The 21,394-nt window shown below is 43.6% G+C and overlaps 1 protein-coding gene across 3 annotated transcripts in view; it reads right to left on the minus strand.

The window, feature by feature from the left end:
• LOC145338628 (voltage-dependent L-type calcium channel subunit alpha-1S-like) overlaps nt 1-21,394 on the minus strand; it is a 421,023-nt gene that overhangs the window by 355,591 nt on the left and 44,038 nt on the right. For all 3 annotated transcript variants that reach the window (XM_080183005.1, XM_080183003.1, XM_080183004.1), the window contains exon 6: nt 3,606-3,709. In XM_080183005.1, coding sequence (XP_080039131.1) covers nt 3,606-3,709 — 104 coding nt within the window. The remainder of the gene's footprint in view (nt 1-3,605; nt 3,710-21,394) is intronic.

The raw sequence follows: 21,394 nt of genomic DNA on the forward strand, positions 1-21,394 counted from the left end.
GGTTGTGGGCAGTGATGGGCAAACAACAGCGTAAGTGGAAAGAAAGGCTTTAAGTAACTCTTACAATACTGAGCACCAGAGATCAGAGAATGAGGAGCAGATGAGCAGTGCAGTGGGAAAACTTTTAAGAAGTGCAGCCCAGCGACCCCTCACTTAATCCACAGGCAGAACCCCTGAGGTGATTTTAGTATTCAAAATTCATGAGGGGCAAGTGGAAGCTGCTGATTGGGTGAGTACAGACAATGAGAATTTAGAGGACCACTTATGGTTTGTAAAGTCTTTGTTTTGTAATTTATATTTTGTCAGGGTTATAATCTATATTAATGAGGTCAAGGGAACATACTTTGAACATCTCATTAATACAACAGAATTTGGGGGGAGAAATTAATTATCTTCACCATCACTAGATGAGTAGCATTAGACAAACTAAAGGCCTAAAGACAGATAATTCTGGCCCTGGTGGCTTGCAGCCTAGGATCCTAAAAGAAGTAGCAACAGAGATATTGGGTGCATTGGTTGTAATTTTCCAAAAATTCTTGGATTCTGAAGAAGCATCGGAGGTTTGGAAAACTGCCAATGTGACACCCCTATTTAAAAAGGCAGGGAGGCAAAAAGCAGGGAAGTATGCGTTGATTAGCCTAACATCTATTGTTGGAAAATGTTGGAATCAATTATTAAGGAAGTAATAGCAGCACATATAGAAAATGATAATCTAATCAAGCACAGCCAGCATGGCTTCGTGAAAAGGAAATTGTGTCTGATTAATTATTAGAGTTTTTCAAGGAAGTTGCATACTTAATGGGCTGAAGAGCCTCTTCTGCACTGTGCACTCTGTGAAATGGGTTGAGAGGAACCAGTGATGTATTACATTTGGACTTCAGAAGGCATTCAACAAGATACATCAAAAAGATTAAGTCATTACACCCATGGTGTTGGAGGTAGTATATTGGCATTGATAGAGAATTGTCTAATGGGCAGGAAACAGCGAGTGGGGATAAAGGTTTCTTTGTCAGGCTGGCAACTTGTAACCAGCGGCTTCCACAGGGATCAATGCTGGAACCACAACTGTTTACAATGTGTATTAATGACTTGGAGGGAGTAAATGTAGCCAAATTTACACATGATAGAAAAATAGATGGAAAGGTAAGTTGCAAGAGGGATACAGTTTACTAAGAGATATTGATAGGTAATGTATGGGACAATGTGAAGTTGTCATTTTGGAAGGAGAACAAAAGAACAAAGTATAATTAAAAGGAAAATAACTGCAGAAAGCTGCAACACAAAGGCACTTGGGGGTACACAGAAAGCTAGCACATAGATAGAGCCGGTAATCAGGAAAGCTAATGGAATGTTAGTTCTCATTTCAATGAGATTGGAACATAAAAGTAGGGGACTCTAGCTGCAACTGTACAAGGCACTGGTGAGACCACATCTGGAGTACTGTGAGCAGTTTTGGTCCCTTGATATAAGGAAAGGTATTATTTCGTTGGAGGCAGTTCAGAGAAGGTTCACTAGAATGATTATAGAATCATACAGTGAAAAAGAAGCCCTTCAGCCCATCGAAACTGCACCAAAACATTAGACACCCACCTAACCTCAGCTGCCAGCAGTTGGCCCATAGCCCTGAATGTTATGATGTGTGAAGTGCATCTTCCGAGAGCAGTACAAATTACCCTATATCCATGTGAATTTAACTTCTTTACAAGTCTCCCATGTGGGAACTTGTCAAAGGCTTTGTTGAAATTCATATAAACTACATTGACTGCACTACCCTTGTTATACACTTGGTCACCTCCTCAAAAAATTCAGTCAAATTTGTTAGGCATGACCTTCCTCTGATGAAGCCATGCTGACTATCTCTGATCAAGCTTTGCCTCTCCAAATGGAAATAGATGCTTTCCTTCAGAAGTTTCTCAAATAGTTTCCCCAGTATGGAGGTATGAGAAAAGGCTGGGACTGCTCATTAGAATTTAGAAGAATGAGAGGTGATCTCATCGAAACATATAGGATTCTTGAGGGGCTTGACAGGGTGTAAGCTAAGATGATGTTTCCTCTCTTAGGAGAGTCTCATCTCAGAATAAAGGCACCAATTTAAAACTGATACGACAAAGAATTTCTTCTGAGTGTTGAGTGTTTGGAACTCCTTGCCATGAAGAGCTGTGAGGGCAGAGTGCTTATGCATATTTAAGGCCAAATAGGTAGATTTTTGATCAGTAAGGGAATCATGGATTACAAGGCAGGAAAGCGGTCACCAGTAATGTCAGATTGGCAATGATCCTAATGAATGGCAGAGCAGGTTTGAGGAGCTGTATGTTCCTATTTCTTATGGCCTTGTGAGTGGCCCTCCTTCATCTCAGTAGGTCACAAGATCACTTCAATCATATTGCTAAGGGCACAGGCAGAAATCAGTGGAAGGTGGCAACCCTACACATGGGCACCAGTCAACAAAATGTCCTGTGGGTTGCACTCAAAACTCACCTGTGTTGGGGTGTATGGTGGAGAATGGGATTGGGCTGGTGGGATATTAACGTTTGCAATGAGTGAGGGAAAGAATGTGATTAGACTGAATGGGATGTTAGAGAGTGATGGGGTAGTATAGAATTCTTTGTATGAGGCCTTTCACTTTAGTTTTACTATAATAAGTAGACTAAGTTAAGGTAATTATAAAGTGCCTTAAATATAGTGAAAATTCACAATGTGCCTGGAACAAAATATGCAAAAGTATGATAAACTGTATAACCACAAATTAACTAAATAGCTTAAACTGTATTTTCAATATATATGTATTTTGCACCTTGGCCAACTTTGTTCTATATGCAGCATGATGGGAAACACACTGATAGACAGGCTGAATTCTTTAACACAATGAGCACAGAAAGGCAGCTTATGTTACCTGTTTTTGGATATGCAAAAGCAAGTTTAATAGGCCTGGTATGTAAGGGAGTGTATTCGTTCATAGATAGTGAGGCTGGAGAAGTCTAGCAATCTGATGAGAAGCAAGATTCAGGTAGATAATGACTCCTTTTGCCAATTATGATTCGTGGCCTTCATTACCAGAATTGACGTAGGTAATGGGGAAGGAACCTACAGGGGCAATGAGCTAATGATATCCTAATCTGCTAACAGGTGCTAATGTAATAATGAGTAATGTTGTGATTGGACTCTCCAGTCTGATTGACGAGGCTGGGCAGGATATTGAAATAATCAGAATAATATAACAATTTTACAATTGCAAGACTAGCTCAGGGAGGACAGTCAACCCCTCATTGACTGCGGCTCCCTCCTGATGCATGCATCAGCAAATAAATTCCTTTTAATTCTCTAACCATAAACTGTCTTTTGCAGTCTATGTATTGGTTGAGTGGGGTCAACAAAATACAGGGCACCCTAGTGGGACATCTCAGAAAATTCCTCTTACAAATGGTGTGGAGTGTGAGTAGATGATTGGAAGAGAGTGTGATTAGACTAGGTGGGATATTAATTGTGCTGGCTGTGAGGAGAGTGAGATTTGACTGGATAGCTGAAGCAGAGAGAAATTTTAGCATTGATTTTATGGGCCAAATTAGCTGTTGTGGGGCTGGAACATTCTTTGACTTCATACTCACCCACTCAGAACACCCAGTACGAGATTGAGCACAAAGAATGAGCCCAGTAGGATGAGGCTGACGAAGTAGATCCAAGGCCATTCGTTTCCAATGGCATCATTGACCTGCAGTTGAACAGATGAGAGAGTTAACTGGTTTGAAGTGAGTTAGGCAAAGGAGAGGTGGCATCATTGGGATCAGTTTAACAGGAGTTGGCCAGGGGTTAGATCGCTGAACCAATAGTTAGCCTCCCAGAGAATCCTAGGATTCGGCCCAGGGGACTTATCTATTTTCATACTTTCCAGAATTGCTAACACCTCTTCCTTACGAACCTCAATCCCGTCTAATCTAATAGCCTTTATCTCAGTATTCTCCTCCACAACATTGCCTTTTCCTGTGTGAATACTGATGAAAAATATTCATTTAGTGCCTCTCCTACCTCTTTAGACTCCACACACAACTTCCCACTACTGTCCTTGACTGGCCTTAATCTTACCCTAGACATTCTTTTATTCCTAGTCAGTGGTTGAATTAATGAACTGGCAGTCAAGCAGAAGTTTGGGGAAGGGAGTGTTTTTATTTCGGATCAGGCCACAGCTGCAGAGAAAAGTATCTTATCTTTCTGAATATATTGTCCACTTTGACTACCTCCCTTTCTTTGCTCCTGTTTGTGCATTCTCTGTACAATGGTGTCATTGACATTTTGCTCACTTATCCTGTAGGCTTTTCACACTAACATAAAGAACCTTCTTTCTGTGGATAAGGGAGCGGAGAAGCTACGCCATCTTCTCCGAGCCTTCAACATGTCATTGATGAAGATGAACATCTCGCTAAGGCCATCCACATACTCCCACTTCTTGCCTTCAATTAACTGCACAACCTTGGACCATTGTCTGCAGCAAACTACTCGGCCTTCAAGAGAATGGTGACCATGACACCACACAACCCTGCCACAGTAACCTCTGCAAAATGTGCCAGATCATCAACATGGATGCTATCATCTCACGTGAGAACACCATCCACCAGGTGCACGGGTACATACTTATGTGACTTGCCCAATGTTGCCTACCTGATACACTACAGGAAAGGATGTCCTGAGGCATGGTACAATGGGGAAACCATGCAGACGCTACGACAACGGATGAATGAACACTGCTTGACAATCACCAGGCAGGAGAGTTCTCTTCCTGTTGGGGAACACTTCAGCAGTCACGGGCATTCAACCTCTGATCTTCGGGTAAGCATTCTCGAAGGCGGCCTTCACGACATATGACAATGCAGAATTGCTGAGCAGAAACAGATAGCCAAGTTCCGCACATGAGGACGGCCTCAACCGGGATCTTGGGTTCATGTCACACTATCTGTAAACCCCACAACTTGTCTGGGCTTGCAAAATCTCACTAACTGTCCTGGCTGGAGACAATACACATCTCTTTAACCTGTGCTTAACCCTCCCCCCCACTCACATTGTCTGTACGTTTAAGACTTGATTACCTGTAAAGACTCGTATTCCAATTGATTCCAATTGATTAGAGATAGTCAGCATGGTTTTGTAGCGGGAAGGTCGTGCCTTACTAACCTTATTGAGTTCTTTGAGAAGGTGACCAAAGAGGTGGATAGGGGTAAGGCAGTAGATGTGGTATATATGGATTTTAGTAAGGCGTTTGATAAGGTTCACCATGGTATGCTTCTGCAGAAAATGCAGATGTATGGGATTGGTGGTAATTTAGGTACTTGGATCAGGAATTGGTTAGCAGATAGGAGACAGAGGGTGGTGGTTGATGGTAATTATTCATCATGGAGTTCGCTTACGAGTGGTGTGCCTCAGGGATATGTTTTGGGGCCACTGCTGTTTGTAATCTTTATTAATGATCTGGATGAGGGTATAGTTGGGTGGATTAGTAAGTTTGCTGATGACACCAAAGTCGGAGGTGTGGTAGATTGTGAGGAAGGGTGTCGAAGTTTGCAGGGTGACTTGGACAGGTTGCAGAGCTGGGCCGCGAGGTGGCGGATGGAGTTTAATGCGGAGAAGTGTGAGGTAATCCATTTCGGTAGGAATAACAGATGTGTTGAGTATAGGGCTAACGGGAGGACTTTGAATAGAGTGGAGGAGCAGAGGGATCTAGGTGTATGTGTACATAGATCCCTGAAAGTTGGGAATCAAGTAGATAAGGTTGTTAAGAAGGCGTACGGTGTCTTGGCGTTTATTGGTAGGGGGATTGAATTTAGGAGTCGCAGCGTCATGTTGCAACTGTACACAACTCTGGTGCGGCCGCACTTGGAGTACTGTGTGCAGTTCTGGTCCCCACATTACAGGAAGGATGTGGAGGCTTTGGAGAGGGTGCAGAGGAGGTTTACCAGGATGTTGCCTGGTATGCAGGGGAGGTCCTATGAGGAGAGACTGAGGGATTTGGGGTTGCTTTCACTGGAAAGAAGGCGGCTAAGAGGGGATCTTATAGAAACATATAAGATGATTAGAGGTTTAGATAGGGTGGATGGTGATAGCCTGTTTCCTCGGATGGAGAAATCTAGCACGAGGGGGCATGGCTTTAAATTAAGGGGGGGTAGTTATAGGACGGATGTCAGGGGCAGGTTCTTTACCCAGAGGGTGGTGAGGGACTGGAATGCCCTGCCTGCTGCAGTTGTAAATGCGCCTAGTTTGGGGGCGTTTAAGAGATTGGTGGATAGGTTTATGGACGAAAAGGGATTGGTTTAGATTAGTGGGTCAATATTTTTTTTGTTTTTTTTTAAAAATAAGACTGGTCGGCACAACATTGTGGGCCGAAGGGCCTGTTCCGTGCTGTAATGTTCTATGTTCTATGTTCTAACCATTTTCTTGTAAATTGAGTTTGTGTCTTTATCTGCCCTGTTTGTGAACACAAGTCCCATTCACCTGAAGAAGGGGCAGTGCTCTGAAAGTTTGTGCCACTAAACAAACCTGTTGGACTTTAACCAGTGTAGTGAGACTTCTTACTGTGCCTATCCCAGTCCAAAATCGGCATCTCCACATCATGGCCTTTCCCTGTGGCCAGAGAAAAATTAAGAGGGGAAAGTTATCTGTACACTTTCTTCCAGGAACCAGTTAAATCCCTCAGATCAGGTTTGGTTAGTGCCGAGGAATAGGGGATTGTGAATACAAGTCAGACAGGCAATGGAACTCAGATGTTATGCTGGAGGAGCCTCGGCATTTGCCTGGGTCCAAGAGATACAAAATTCTTGCTGTCTCTGTGCATGGGGGCAAAGTCTACAGAGCGAATGAGCAAACTGACAACAGCGCCAGGGTACAAATCATTCAAACTGGGAGTCATAAGGAACATGGTGGTTGGGTGAATATATACTGTTCTCTGCAGCTGCAATTACTAGTTCTGAAGCTTGTGTTGCTTTGGTATCAGGATTAAAGAGAACGTGATCAAGCTGCAGAGTCAGAGGGGAAGGATCCAGGTGTCATTCATGACAGAGATAAAATTTGGAATGAAGATCTGCTGAGAGTTTGAGGGGCTAAAATCTAACACCTCACCTCTTGGATTTTTACCTGTATAGATTGGCATTATTTATGATCACGGCTGAAAGATGTAGGAGTTGGGGATTTTGATTCATGGGGCATTCGCACCAGTGCTGGGGAATGAGAAAACTGTTCCATTGGAATCTGCTCCACTTAAACCAGCTGGAACCAGTGTGCTGGGGAATGATATAATGAGGACAGTAGGTAGCGGCTCTGTTAAACAAACAATTGTATCATTTCAAACTGACCATTCTTCATTTGTCACAGGTAGATCATGCCTAACAAATTTGATTCAACTTTTTGAGGAGGTGGCTAGATGTGTTGGAGGGCAGTGCAGTTAATGTGGCTTTTGATAAGGTCTCTCATGGCAGATTGGTCAAGGAAGTATGGGCCTGTGAAATCCAAGGCAAAATGGCACATTTAGTTTCCTAAATCAAACTGAATTGGATCCAAAATTGAGGGGCAGGAGGCAGAAGCTGATAGTATAGGGATGCTTTCGTTGCTGGAAATCTGTTTCCAGCAGGATTCCACAAGGCTCAGTACTGGGGCCCTTGGTATTTGTGGTGTTAATTGATGATTTTAACTTAAACATAGGGGGTATGATCAAAAAGTTCTTGGATGGCATGAAAATTTATAGGGTGGTAAATAGGGAGGTAGATAGCCATAGGCTGCAGGAGAGTATCAATAGACTGGTCAGCTGGGCAGAGCAGTGGTAAATGGAATTCAACCCAGAAAAGTGTGAGGTAATGCACTTTGGGAAGGCTAATAGGGCAAAGGATTACACTATAAATGATAAAATCTTGGAAACTACTGAAGATCAGAGGAACCTTGGAGTGCATGTCCACAGCTTCCTGAAAGTGGCACAACAGGTACATAAGATAGTTAAGAAGACATGTGGGATACTTGCCTTTATTAGCTGAGGTATGGAATACAAGAGTGGGGAGGTCATACTGAAACTGTTTAAAATGCTGGTTTAGGCCACAACTGAAGTACTATGCACAGTTCTAGTCAGATATATTTTGTCATTAATTGCCCACACCAAAGTTAGACTGACTGGCTTATAATTTCCTGCCTTTTTAAATAATGGGACAATGTTTGCAGTCTTACAGTCCTCAGACACCCCACCTGTGGTCAGGGTCCTCCATTATGAAAACCAACACAAAATATTCATTGAGGACTGTCTCCACATCTTCAGGATTCATACACACATTACATATGTGGTCCCCAGTTGGCTCTACTCTTTCCCTAGTTATTCTCTTGCTCTTTATACATTTATAAAACCCTATGGACTTTCTTTCATTCTACCCACCAAAACTTTTTCACACACTCTCTTAGCTTGACTAATTTCCTTTTTAAGATCTCTCCACCCCCCGCACTTTTATGCTCATCTGAGACTCTTGTCATATTGAGCCCTCGATATCCAAAAGCTTTTCATTAAGTCACGGAGGCTACATCATGGAGACAGCCATTTTGGCACAACTTGTCCATGCCGCCCCGATTTTACCACTAAGCTAGTCCCAATTGCCCACATTTGGCCCGTATCCTCTATACCAATCTTACCCATTTGGCTGTATATATGCTTTTTAAAAGACAAAATTATACCCACCTCAACTACTACCTCTGTCAGCTTGTTCCAAACACTCACCACCTTCTGTGTGAAAAAATTGCCCCCAGGACAGTTTTGTACCTCTCCTCTCAAATCTATGCCCTCTAGTTTTAGACTCCCCTACTTTGAGAAAAGATGTTGACTATCTAGCTGATCTTTACTCCTCATTATTTTGTAGACCTGTAAGTTTTCAGGTGTCCAGATCACCAACAACCTGTCCTGATCCCCTCATGCTGACACTATAGTTAAGAAAGCCTCTACTTTCTCAAAAACCTAAGGAAATTTGACATGTCAGCAACGACTCTCACCAACTTTTACAGATGCACCATAGAAAGCTTGAGATGGCTCCTGCTCCTGCAAGGAACAACAAAAAGTCGTGAACGTAGCCCAATCTATCACGCAAACCAGCCTCTCATCCATTGACTCTGTCCACACTTTGCATTGACAAAGCAACCAGCATAATTAAGGACCCCATTCACACTAGATGTTGGGAAGTCTGTAGTATAACCCCAACAGAAGTACAACTCCTGTTCCAGACTTCTACTCATATGGTCTCCCTGAATGATTCCACCAAAGACATTCTCTCTTCCATCTTCTTTCTTCAGGAAAAAAATACAGAAGTCTGAGGTCACGTAACAACCAACTCAGGAACAGCTTCTTCCCTGCTGCTATCAATTTTGAATGGACTTACCTTGCATTAACTTGATCTTTCTCTACACCCTAGCTATGACTGTAACACTACATTCTGCAGTCTCTCATTTCCTTCTCAATGAATGTAATGCTTTGTCTGTAAAGCGCGCAAGAAACAATACTTTCACTATGTTAGTATATGTGATAATAAATCAAATCAATTAAATCAAAAAGGTAGAAGTAGTCCCAGAGTAAGAGTACTAAACTGAGGGAAGACTAACTACAGCATTATTAGGGAGGAATGAGGGAATGTAGACTGGGAGGGGGGGAGGGCGGGGGCGGTCGTTTAAAGGTAATCCACATCTGATATGTGGAAGTCTTTTAAAAGTCAGTTGTTTACAATTCAGGACAAGTATGTCCCTGTAAAAATGAAGGATAAAGTTGGTAAGATTCAGGAACTCTGGATGACAAGATTGTGAACTGAGTGAAAAAGGAGACATACATAAATTTCAGGAAATTGGAAATGGATAAGGCTCTCCAGAAATACAAAGATAGCAGAAAAGAATTTAAACAAGAATAGAAACCCAAAGCCTTTTTTTTATGTACAGAGGAAGTGAGAAGCTAAGGAAAGAGTGGGCTCACTGAAGGATAGTGGAGGGAATTTGTATGTGGAGCCAGATGAGATGGGTGAGGTCCGTAACTAGTAGTTTGCATCAATATTCATAAAGAAGGAGGATGTGATGGATGGTGAGTGTAGAAAGGAGGATGTTGACATTCTAAAATATGTTGTGATAAAGAGGGAGGAGGTATTGGAGGTTTTGAAAAATATTGAGGTGGACAAGTCCCCAGGGCCAGATACAGTCTATCCCAGAATACTGAGAGAGGTGAGGGAAGAAATTGTTGAGGCCTTGATCAAAATCTTTGTATCCTCTTTAGCCATGAGCGAGGTACCAGAGGATTGGAGAGTAACTAACTTTGTTCCTCTGTTTAAGAAGGGCAGAAGAGACAATGAGGGAAATTACAGGCCTGTGAGCTTTATATCAGTGGTGGGGAAATTATTGGAGAAGTTTTTTAGGGACAGGATGTATTCACAAAGGAGAAGAAGAGGCTGATTAGTGATAGACAGCATGATTTTGTGAAGGGGAGGTCAAGTGTCAAGAAAAATTGACCAGGGCAAGGCAATGGATGTTGTATGCATGGACTTTAGTAAAGCCTTCAATAAGGTTCCTCATGGCAGGCTGGTACAGAAGATGAATTCATATGGGATCTGAATTGAGCTGGTAAGATGGATACAAAACTGGCATGGGCATAGAAAGCAGAGGGTACCTGTGGAAGGGTACTTTTCTAACTGGAGGTCTGTGACGTGGTGTTCCACAAGAATCAGTGCTGGGGCCTCTGTTTTTTCTAAATGATTTGGAGGAAAATGTAAGTGGTCTGATTAGTGAATTTGCAGATGATAAAAAAATTGGGGGAGTACGGGATTGTGAGGAGGATTGTCAGAGGATACATCAAGATATAAGTGGGGTGGAGATCTGGGCCAAAAGATGGCGGATGGAACCTGGACAAATGTGAAGTGATGCGATTTGTAAGGTCTACTACAGAAGGAAGTATACAGTAAATGGTAGAGCCTTTAGAAATATTAGCATAAGAGGGATCTACACATGAAGGTTGGGGTGTTGAGTATAGGAATTGGAAAGATCATGTTGCAGCTGTATAAAAATTTGGTTAGGCCACATTGTGTACAATTCTGGTTGCCACACTACTGGAAGGATGTTGCCTGGTTTGGAGGACATGGACTATGAAGAAAGGTTGAACAAACTTGGATTGTTTTCACTGGAGCATTGGAGGATGAGGGGGGATCTGACAGAGGTTTACAAGATTATGGCAGGCTGGATAAAATGGATAGTCAGAGTCTTTTTCTCAGGTTCGAAGGGTCAATTACTCAGGAGAGAGAGGGGGAAAGTTTAAAAGAGATGTAAGAGGCAAGGTTTTCACAGAGAGGGTCGTGAATGCCTGGACCATGCTACTGGAGGAAATGGTGGAAGCAGATTCTGAACAACATTCAAGAAGCATCTGGACAGATACATGAATAGGCAGGGAACAGAGGGATATGGACCATGTAGAGGCAAGAAAACATTAGATTGAAGAGGCATCTGTCAGCACAGACCAAAGGGCCTGTTTCTGTTTTGTACTGTTCTTTGTTCTTTGGGGGCCTACAGTACATACCCATCAAAAGCATGTTTGCCCCAATTATGTTTTTTACTTATACCCAAATGGCGTCATTTGATGATCCTTCATTTCATCCTTCCTCATTGCTATAATTGATTTCTTAATCAATATTGTGACCCCCTCCCTCTTCTATTCCCCTCTTTATCTTGTCTAAATACCCTATAACCAGGAATGTTGAGCTGCCAATCCTGTCCATTTTTCAGCCAAGTCTCTGTCATAGCTATGTCATATTTCCACGATCCTATGTGCACCCTCAGCTTAATGGTCCTATTTCTCAGGCTTCTTACATTAAAATATTCCATTTAGCCTTGCTAGACTCACTTCTTTTTTATCTTGCCTATGTTTCCTCTGTTTTTTAGACACATTTGCTGGTGTTTTAACTTCTAATTCCAACTCAGCTTCTTTCCCCTCTGAACTACTCATCAAGATCCCATCCCCCTGCCAATTTAGTTTAAATTCACCCAAAAACATTAGCAAACCTCCCCACAAAGATATAGTTCACATTCCTGTTGAGGTGTAACCCGGTCCCACCTCCTCCAGAAATGTCCCAGTGTCCTGTGGATCTTAAGCCCTCCCTCCTGCACCATCTCTCCAGGTATGCATTCATCTGCTCTACCCTTCTGTTCCTATATTCACTATTGTGGAGATAAGAACTTTGAAGTCTTTCTTTTCAAATTTCCTACCAAACTCTCTGAAGTCTGCTTGCTTTGTTTCTCTTTCTTTCGATGTCATTCCCAAAATGGACCACACCTTCTAGCACTTCACCCTCTTCCTTCAGAGTGGCCTGCAGCACTTCCATGATATCCTTGACCCTGGCACCCATTAGAGGCAATAAACCATCTGCAGTCAAGTCTACACAAGCGCAAGGCTATTCCCCACACTAACCAATCCCTTATCACTATTGTCCTTCCGCACTTCCTCTCCACCCACCCTCCTCAACATCCCTGAGCATCTGGACCGTCCACATAGCCTTGGCTCTGGTTGGCCTCAGTAAAAAGTCTGACAACACCAGGTTTAAGTCCAACTGATTTATTTGATAGTAGACTCACTAGCTTTTGGGGTTAGTCCCTTCGTCAGGTGAATGGAGAGTTCTGGCCTCAGACAGAGCATATAAAGCACAGACATCTTACAGATTACTGATTAGAATGCGAATCTTTACACCTAACCTGCTGTTCAAGTCTTAAAGTGGCTGACAATGTAAGTGGAAGGAGCACTGACCACAGGTTAAAGAGATGTGTATTGTCTCCAGACAGTACAGTAAGTGAGGTTTTGCAATCCCAGGCAAGTCACGGGGGTTACGGATCGTGCAACATGAACCCAAGATCCCTGTTGAGACCGTCCTCATGTGCGCAGAACTTGGCTATCAGTCTCTGCTCAGCGACTCTGCGCTGTCGTGTGTCGTGAAGGCCGCCTTGGAGAATGCTTACCCGAAGGTCAGAGGCTGAATGCCCGTGACCACTGAAGTGTTCACCAACAGGAAGGGAACAGTCTTGCCTGGTGATTGTCGAGCGATGTTCATTCATCCGTTGTCGTAGCGTCTGCATGGTCTCCCCAATGTACCATGTCCCGAGGTATTTGTAACCCCCATGACTTGCCTGGGCTTGCAACATCTCACTTACTGTCCTGTCTGGAGACAATACACATCTCTTTAACCTATGCTTAATGCTATTTCCACCCACATTGTCTGCACCTTTAAGACTTGATTAGCTGTAAAGACTCACATTCTAATCAGTATTCTGTAAACTGAGTGTGTGCCTTTATATGTCCTGTTTATGATCAGAACTCCCCACTCACTTGACGAAGGGGCAAAGCCCTGAAAGCCAGTGGCGTTTGCTACCAAATAAATCTGTTGAACTTAACCTGGTGTTGTCAGACTTCTTACTGTACTTCCCTTGTAGCCAGTGGGGATACAAAGATTTCTCTCAAGGCCCCAGCAATTTCCTCCCCTGCCTCTCTCAGTATTTTGGGGTATATCCCATCAGGCTCTGGGGACTTACCAACCACTGAGGTTAGACTACCAGTCGATAATTTCCTGGGCTATCTCTATTCCCTTTCTTGAACATAGGAACCACAGCCGCAATCCTCAGGAACCTCTCCCGTCTCCATCGATTAGACAAGTGGTCGTGGGTGGAGAGGGGGACTGGTGGTGTTGAAATGGCAGCGCAGGCTCGTTGGGCCAAATGGCCTGTTTCCCGGGCTGTTTTTATTCTTTGATGACACAAAGATCGTCACCAGAGGTTCTGCAATCTCTTCCCTCACCTCCCACAGTAACCTGGGGTACATCCCATCCAGTCCCGGTGACTTGTCTATCTTGATGCTATTCAAAACCTCCAACACATCCTCTTTCTTAATGACCACATACTCAAACTTTTCAACCCGCCACAAACCTGCACTACAACCACCAAGATCCTTTTCCACCGTGAATACCGAAGTAAAGTATTCATTGAGCACCTCTGCTATTTCTACTGGTTGTATAGAAATTTTTCCACCATCACATTTTATAGGTCCTATTCCTTCACATCTCATCCTTTTGCTCTTCGCATACTTGTAGAATGCTTTAGGGTTTTCCATTGTAGATGGGTGTTTTTCTGCATGGAGGTCGGTCACCAGTGGAGTGCCCCTGGGATCTGTTCTGGGACCCTTGCTCTTTGTGATCTTTATAAATGACCTGGATGAGGAAGCGGAGGGATGGGTTGGTAAGTTTGCCTATGACACAAAGGTTGGGGGTGTTGAGGATAGTTTGGAGGGATGTCAGAAGTTGCAGCATAACATAGATAGGATGCAAGACTGGGCGGAGAAGTGGCAGATGGACTTCAACCCGGATAAGTGTGTGGTGGTACATTTTGGCAGGTCAAATGGGATGAAGGAATATAACATTAAGGGTAAGGCTCTTAGCAGTGTGGAAGATCAGAAGGATCTTGGGGTCCGGGTTCATAGGACTCTCAAATCGGCTTCACAGGTAGAGGACGTGCTTACGAAGGCATATGGTGTACTGGCCTTCATCAGTCGAGGAATTGAGTTTAGGAGTTGAAAGATAATGTTGCACTTTATAGGACCCTGGTCCGACCCCACTTGGAGTATTTGTGCTCAGTTCTGGTCGCCTCATTACAGGAAGGATGTGGAAGCCATTGAAAGGGTGCAGAGGAGATTTACAAGGATGTTGCCCGGATTGTGTGGCATGCCTGATGAGGATAGGTTGAGAGAGCTTGGTCTTTTCTCCTTGGAGGGACGAAGGATGAGAGGTGACCTGATAGAGGTGTGTAAGATGTTGAGGGGTATTGATTGAGTGGATTCTCAGAGGCTTTTTCCCAGGGCTGAAATGACTGCCACAAGAGGATATAGCTTTAAGGTGCTGGGGAGTAGGTACAGAGGAGATGTCAGGGGTAAGTTTTTCACTCAGAGGGTGGTGGGTGAGTGGAATCAGCTGCCGGTGGTGGTGGTGGTGGTGGAAGCAGACTCGATAGGTCTTTTAAGAGATTTCTGGATGAGTACATAGGGCATAGTAAGATTGAGGGTTATAGGTAAGCCTAGCAGGTAGAGACACATTCGGCGCAACTTGTGGGCAGAAAGGCCTGTTTGTACTGTAGTTTTTCTATGTTCTATGACTTGTCTACTTTATGTTTCTCAAGAACCCCAAAACCTCCTCCTTTTTGATCTCAACATAACTCAAACTATCTACATACCATATCCCAGACTCATCACCCACCAATTCCTTCTCTTTGGTGAATACTGACACAAAGTACTCATTTAATACCTCGTCCATTTCTTCTGGCTCCATGCATAGATTCCCTCGCTTGTCCTATGGAACATAGAACATTACAGCGCAGTACAGGCCCTTTGGCCCTCGATGTTGCGTCGACCAGTGGAACCAATCTAATGACCCTCTAACCTAAACTATTCCAATGTTATCCATATGCCTATCCACTGACCATTTGAATGCCCTTAAAGTTGGCGAGTCCACAGCTGCTGCAGGCAGGGCATTCCACGACATTACTACCCTCTGAGTAAAGAACCTACCTCTGACATCCGTCCTATAATTACCACCCCTTAATTTAAAGCTATGTCCCCTTGTGTTAGCCATCACCATCCGAGGTAAAAGGCTCTCACTGTCCACCCTATCCAATCCTTTGATCATCTTGTATGCCTCAATCAGGTCACCTCGTAACCTTCTTCTCTCCAATGAAAATGACCTCAAGTCCCTCAGCCTTTCCTCATAAGACCTTCCCACCATACCAGGCAACATCCTGGTAAACCTCCTCTGCACCCTTTCCAATGCCTCCACATCTTCCTTATAATGCAGCGACCAGAACTGTACACAATACTCCAAGCGCGGCTGCACCAGAGTTTTGTACAGTTGTAACATGACCTCACGGCTCCAAAATTCAATCCCTCTACCAATAAAAGCTAACACACCGTACGCCTTCTTAACAACCTTATCAACCTGGGTGCCAACTTTCAGGGAGCTATGCACATGTACCCCGAGATCTCTCTGCTCGTCAACACTACTAAGAGTCCTTCCATTAGCCCTATATTCTGTATTCCTGTTACTCTTACCAAAGTGAATCACCTCACACTTTTCCGTATTAAACTCCATCTGCCACCTCTTGGCCCAGCTCTGCAGCTTATCTATGTCCCTCTGCAAACTGTAACATCCATCCTCACTGTCTACAACTCCTCCAACTTTGGTGTCATCAGCAAATTTACTAATCCATCCTTCTACACCCTCATCTAGGTCATTTATAAAAATGACAAACAGCAGTGGCCCCAAAACAGATCCTTGAGGTGCATCACTTGTAACTGAACTCCAGGTTGAATATTTCCCATCAACCACCACCCTCTGTCTTCTATCAAGACTAACCAATGGCTTCTATCAGGCTAGCCAATGCCTGATCCAAACTACTAAATCACCCTCAATCCTATGCATCTGCACTTTCTGCAATAGCCTACCACGGGGAACCTTATCAAATGCTTTGCTAAAATCCATATACACCACGTCAACTGCCTCACCCTTATCCACCTCTTTAGTCACCTTTTCAAAAAACTCAATAAGGTTTGTGAGGCACGACCTACCCTTCTCAAAACCGTGTTGACTATCCCTAATCAATTTATTTCCCTCTAGATGATTATAAATCCTATCCCTTATAATTCTTTCCAAAACTTTGCCCACAACAGAAGTAAGGCTCACCGGTCTATAATTCCCAGGATGGTCTCTACTCCACTTCTTGAACAAGGGGACAACATTTGCTATCCTCCAGTCTTCCGGCACTATACCTGTAGCCAATGACGACATGAAGATCAAAGCCAAAGGCTCTGCAATCTCCTCCCTAGCCTCCCAGAGAATCCTAGGGTAAATCCCATCCGGCCCAGGGGACTTATCTATTTTCACACTCTTAAGAATTGTCAACACCTCCTCCTTATGTACCTCAATCCCGTCTAGTCTACTATCTGGTATCGCAGTATTCTCCTGCATGAATACTGACGAAAAATACTCATTCGGTGCCTCTACTATCTCTTCAGGCTCCACGCACAACTTCCCACTGCTGTCTCTGACTGGCCCTAATCTTGCCATAACCAATCTTTTATTCTTGACATACCTGTAGAAAGCTTTAGGATTTTCCTTGATCCTGTCCGCCAAAGTCTTCTCATGTCCTCTTCTAGCTCTTCTTAACTCTCTCTTTAGCTCCTTCCTGGCTAATTTATAACTCTCCAGTGCCCTAACTGAGCCTTCACATCTCATCTTTACATAAGCCTCCTTCTTCCTCTTCACCAGAGATTCAACTTCCTTAGTACACCACGGTTCCCTCGCTCGACCACTTCCTCCCTGTCTGACAGGTACAAATTATCAAGGACTCGTAGTAGCTACTCCTTGAATAAGCTCCACATTTCAGATGTTCCCAGCCCCTGCAATTTCCTACTCCAACCCATGTATCTTAAATCTCGCCTAATAGCCTCAAAATTACCTTTCCCCCAGCTATAACTTCTGCCCTTCGGTATATGCCTATCCCTTTCCATCACTAAGGTAAACGTAGCCGAATTGTGGTCACTATCACCAAAGTGCTCACCTACCTTCAAGTCTAACACCTGGTCTGTTTCATTACCCAGTACCAAATCCAATGTAGCCTCACATCTTGTTGGCCTATCTACATACTGTATCAGGAAACCTTCCTGCACACATTGGACAAAAACTGACCCCTCTAACGTGCTTGAACTATAGCTTTTCCAATCGATATTTGTAAAGTTAAAGTCCCCCATAACAACTACCCTGTTACTTTCGCACCTACCCAGGATCATCTTTGCAATCCTTTCCTTTATATCTCTGGAACTTTTTGGAGGCTTATAAAAAACTCCCAACAGTGTGATCTCTCCTTTCCTGTTTCTAATCTCAGCCCATACTACTTCAATAAACAGGTCCACATCAAACGTCCTTTCTGACACCGTAATACTGTCCTTGACTAACAATGCCAAGCCTCCCCCTCTTCTACCACCTTCTCTGCTCTGGCTGAACCATCTGAATCCCGGAATCTGCAGCAACCATTCCTGTCCCTGCTCTATCCATGTCTCTGTAATGGCCACAACATCGAAGTCCCAGGCACCAATCCAGGCTGCAAGTTCGTCCACCTTATTGCGTATGCTCCTTGCATTAAAGTATACGCACTTCAAACCACCCTCCTGCCCGCCAATACACTGCTGTGACCTAAAAACCTTATCCATGACCTCCCTATTCTCATCCTGTACATTGGAACTACAGTTCAGGTTCCCATCCCCCCTCTGAATCAGTTTAAACCCCCCTGAATAGCATTGGCAAATTTTCCCCCCAAGATATTAGTTCCCCTCTGGTTCAGGTGCAGACCATCCCTCTTGTAGAGGTCCCATCTACCCCAGAATGAGCCCCAATTGTCCAAGTATCTGAACCCTTCCCTCCTGCACCATCCCTTTAGCCATGAGTTCAAATGTTCTCTCTCTCTATTCTTCTCCATGCTATCCCGCGGCACAGGTAACAAACCAGAGATAACCACTCTGCTTGTTTTAGCCCTAAGCTTCCACCCTAACTCTCTGAATTTCTGTTTTATATCCCCATCCCTTTTCCTACCTATGTCCTGGAGTGGGCCAACCCTCTCCCTCGCTACCCTCTTGCTCTTTGTATAAAAAGCCTTGGGATTTTCTTTAATCCTGCTGGTCAATGCGTTTTCGTGGCCCTTTTAGCCCTCCTTACTCCTCGCTCAAGTTTCTTTCTACTTTCCTTGCATTTATGTCAGACAGTCAACTAGAACTACTTAACAAGCGAAGAAGTTTAGTTTCAAAATTCTAAAGTATTAATTATCTAAAGTTAAGCTGTAGAGTCTAAGCTAAAATCAAAATCCACTTGTTTCCCAACTGCTTGTTTCATTCAGAAATGTCTGTCGCCCCTACTTTTTTTTTAAAAAAAAGTGTTGTTCTAATTCTCAGCTGCTTGATAACTCTCCCTAAAAGCAGTTTCTCACCAACCAACGAATTTATGTTCATTTAGTCAGCCACAACCCTCTTTGTGGACATGCAGTCTTCAAATCTCTAGCCAACGACACACCTTGTTTTTCTGAAGGTACCAATTTCAAGCAGTCATCGATGTTGAACTTTTTCAGTACTCTGTTGATAATCTCTGGTTCATAATTGTTTGTGTTATCTTCAGTCTTCCTGAGTGCTAAGCTCACACAACTGAGTGATGATACAACCCCACAGGGATAACCATTCTGTATTCTACAAATTCCTTTTCTATATGTCTGTCAGACCACCACAAAAAGTATAGAAATAAAAGTATAGAAATATCCAGTCAAGGATAGTAATGGGAACTTGTGCATGGAGTCAGAAGACATAGGCGAGGCATTGAATGAATACTTTTCTTCAGAGTTCACTAAGGAGAGAGGCCATGTTTTTGAGGAGGAGTGCGTGATATAGGCTGATAGGATGGAGGAGGTAGATGTTCTGAGGGAAGATGTATTAGCAAATTTGAAAAACCTGAGGGTGGATAAGTCCCCTGGACTGGACGGGATACATCCTAGGATACTTTGGGAGGCAAGGGATGAGATTGCGGAGCCTTTAGCTTTGATCTTTGGGTCCTCACTGTGCACGGGGATAGTGCTAGAGGACTGGAGAGTGGCAAATATTGTTCCTCTCTTCAAGAAAGAAAATAGGAATGACCCTGGTAATTATAAGCCAGTTAGTCTTACTTCAGTGGTTGGTAAGTTAATGGAAAGGGTCGTGAGAGATAGGATTCATGATCATTTGAAAAGATGCAGTTTAATCGGGGATAGTCAACATGGTTTCGTGAGGGGTAAGTCCTGCCTCACAAATTTGATCAAATTCTTTGCACAGGTAACTAAATGTGTGGACGAAGGTAGAGCAGTTGATGTCATATACATGGATTTTTGTAAGGTATTTGATAAAGTTCCCCATGGTAGGCTCATGAAGATAAGGAGGTGTGGGATAGAAGGAAATTTGGCCAATTGGATAAGTAACTGGCTGTATCATAGAAGACAGAGGGTGGTGGTGGAAGGAAAATTTTCATACTGGAGACCAGTTACCAGCAGTGTACCACAGGGGTCAATGCTGGGTCCTCTGCTATTTGTGATTTTTTATCAATGACTTGGAAGAGGGGGCTGAAGGGTGGGTTAGTAAATTTGCTGACGACACCAAGACTAGAGGAGTAGTGGATGAGGTGGAGGGCTCTTGCAGGTTGCAAAGAGACATTGATAGGATGCAGAGCTGGGCCGAAAAGTGGCAGATGGAGTTTAACCCTGGTAAATGTGAGGTGATTCATTTTGGTAGGACAAACGTGAATGCAGATTACAGGGTCAACAGCAGGGTTCTAAGGAATGTGGAGGAACAGAGAGATCTTGGGGTTCATATCCACAGATCTCTGAAGGTTGCCACTCAAGTGGATATAGCTATGAAGAAGGCTTATAGTATGTTAGCATTTATTAACAAGGGGTTTGAGTTTAAGAACCATGGGGTTATGCTGCAACTATACTGGACAACAGCGAGACCACATTTGGAATATTGTATTCCGTTCTGGTCACCTCACTATAAGGAGGATGTGGAAGCATTAGAAAGAGTGCAGAGGAGATTTACCAGGGTACTGCCTGGTTTGGAGAGTAGGTCTTATGAGGAAAGGTTGAGGGAGCTGGGGCTTTTCTCTTTAGAGCAGAAGAGGATGTGAGGTGACTTAATAGAGGTTCATAAGATGATGAAAGGGATTGATAGAGTGGATGTGCAGAGACTATTCCCTCGGGTGGATGTAGCTTTTACTAGGAGGCATAATTATAAAGTTCATGGTGGGAAGTATAGGAAGGATGTCTGAGGTAGATTCTTCTCTCAGGGAGTAGTTGGGGTGTGAAAGAGACTACCTGCTGTGATAGTGGAGTTGGACACTTTAGGAACTTTCAAACAGTTATCGGACAGGCACATGGAGCACACCAGAATGATAGGGAGGGGATAGCTTGATCTTGGGATTGGACATAGCTCGGCACAATATTGAGGGCCGAAGTGCCTGTACTGTGCTGTATTGTTCTATGTTCTATGTAAATCAGTGTCTTCTGCTGATTCTTTCAACTAATTAACTGTTGCCTCGATGTCTGCCATTAATGAAACAGACTCTTGGCAAAATCTAGTCAAGACGCCTATCAGATGGTTAGAATTATAGAATCCCTACGAGTGCAGAAGGAGGCCATGTGGCACATTGAATCTACACCAACCCTCTGAAAAAGTATTTTATCCCAAACATTTAGCATGGCCAATCTGGAAAGGTCCCATCAGATTGGATCAGTGAAATGTGATTCCTCTGTTCGGGATAGGAGAAAGACAGAAAGC

The sequence above is a fragment of the Carcharhinus amblyrhynchos genome, unplaced genomic scaffold (genome assembly GCF_965287045.1).
Source record: "Carcharhinus amblyrhynchos unplaced genomic scaffold, sCarAmb.v2.hapA chromosome_113, whole genome shotgun sequence".
Taxonomy (NCBI): Eukaryota; Metazoa; Chordata; class Chondrichthyes; order Carcharhiniformes; family Carcharhinidae; genus Carcharhinus; species Carcharhinus amblyrhynchos.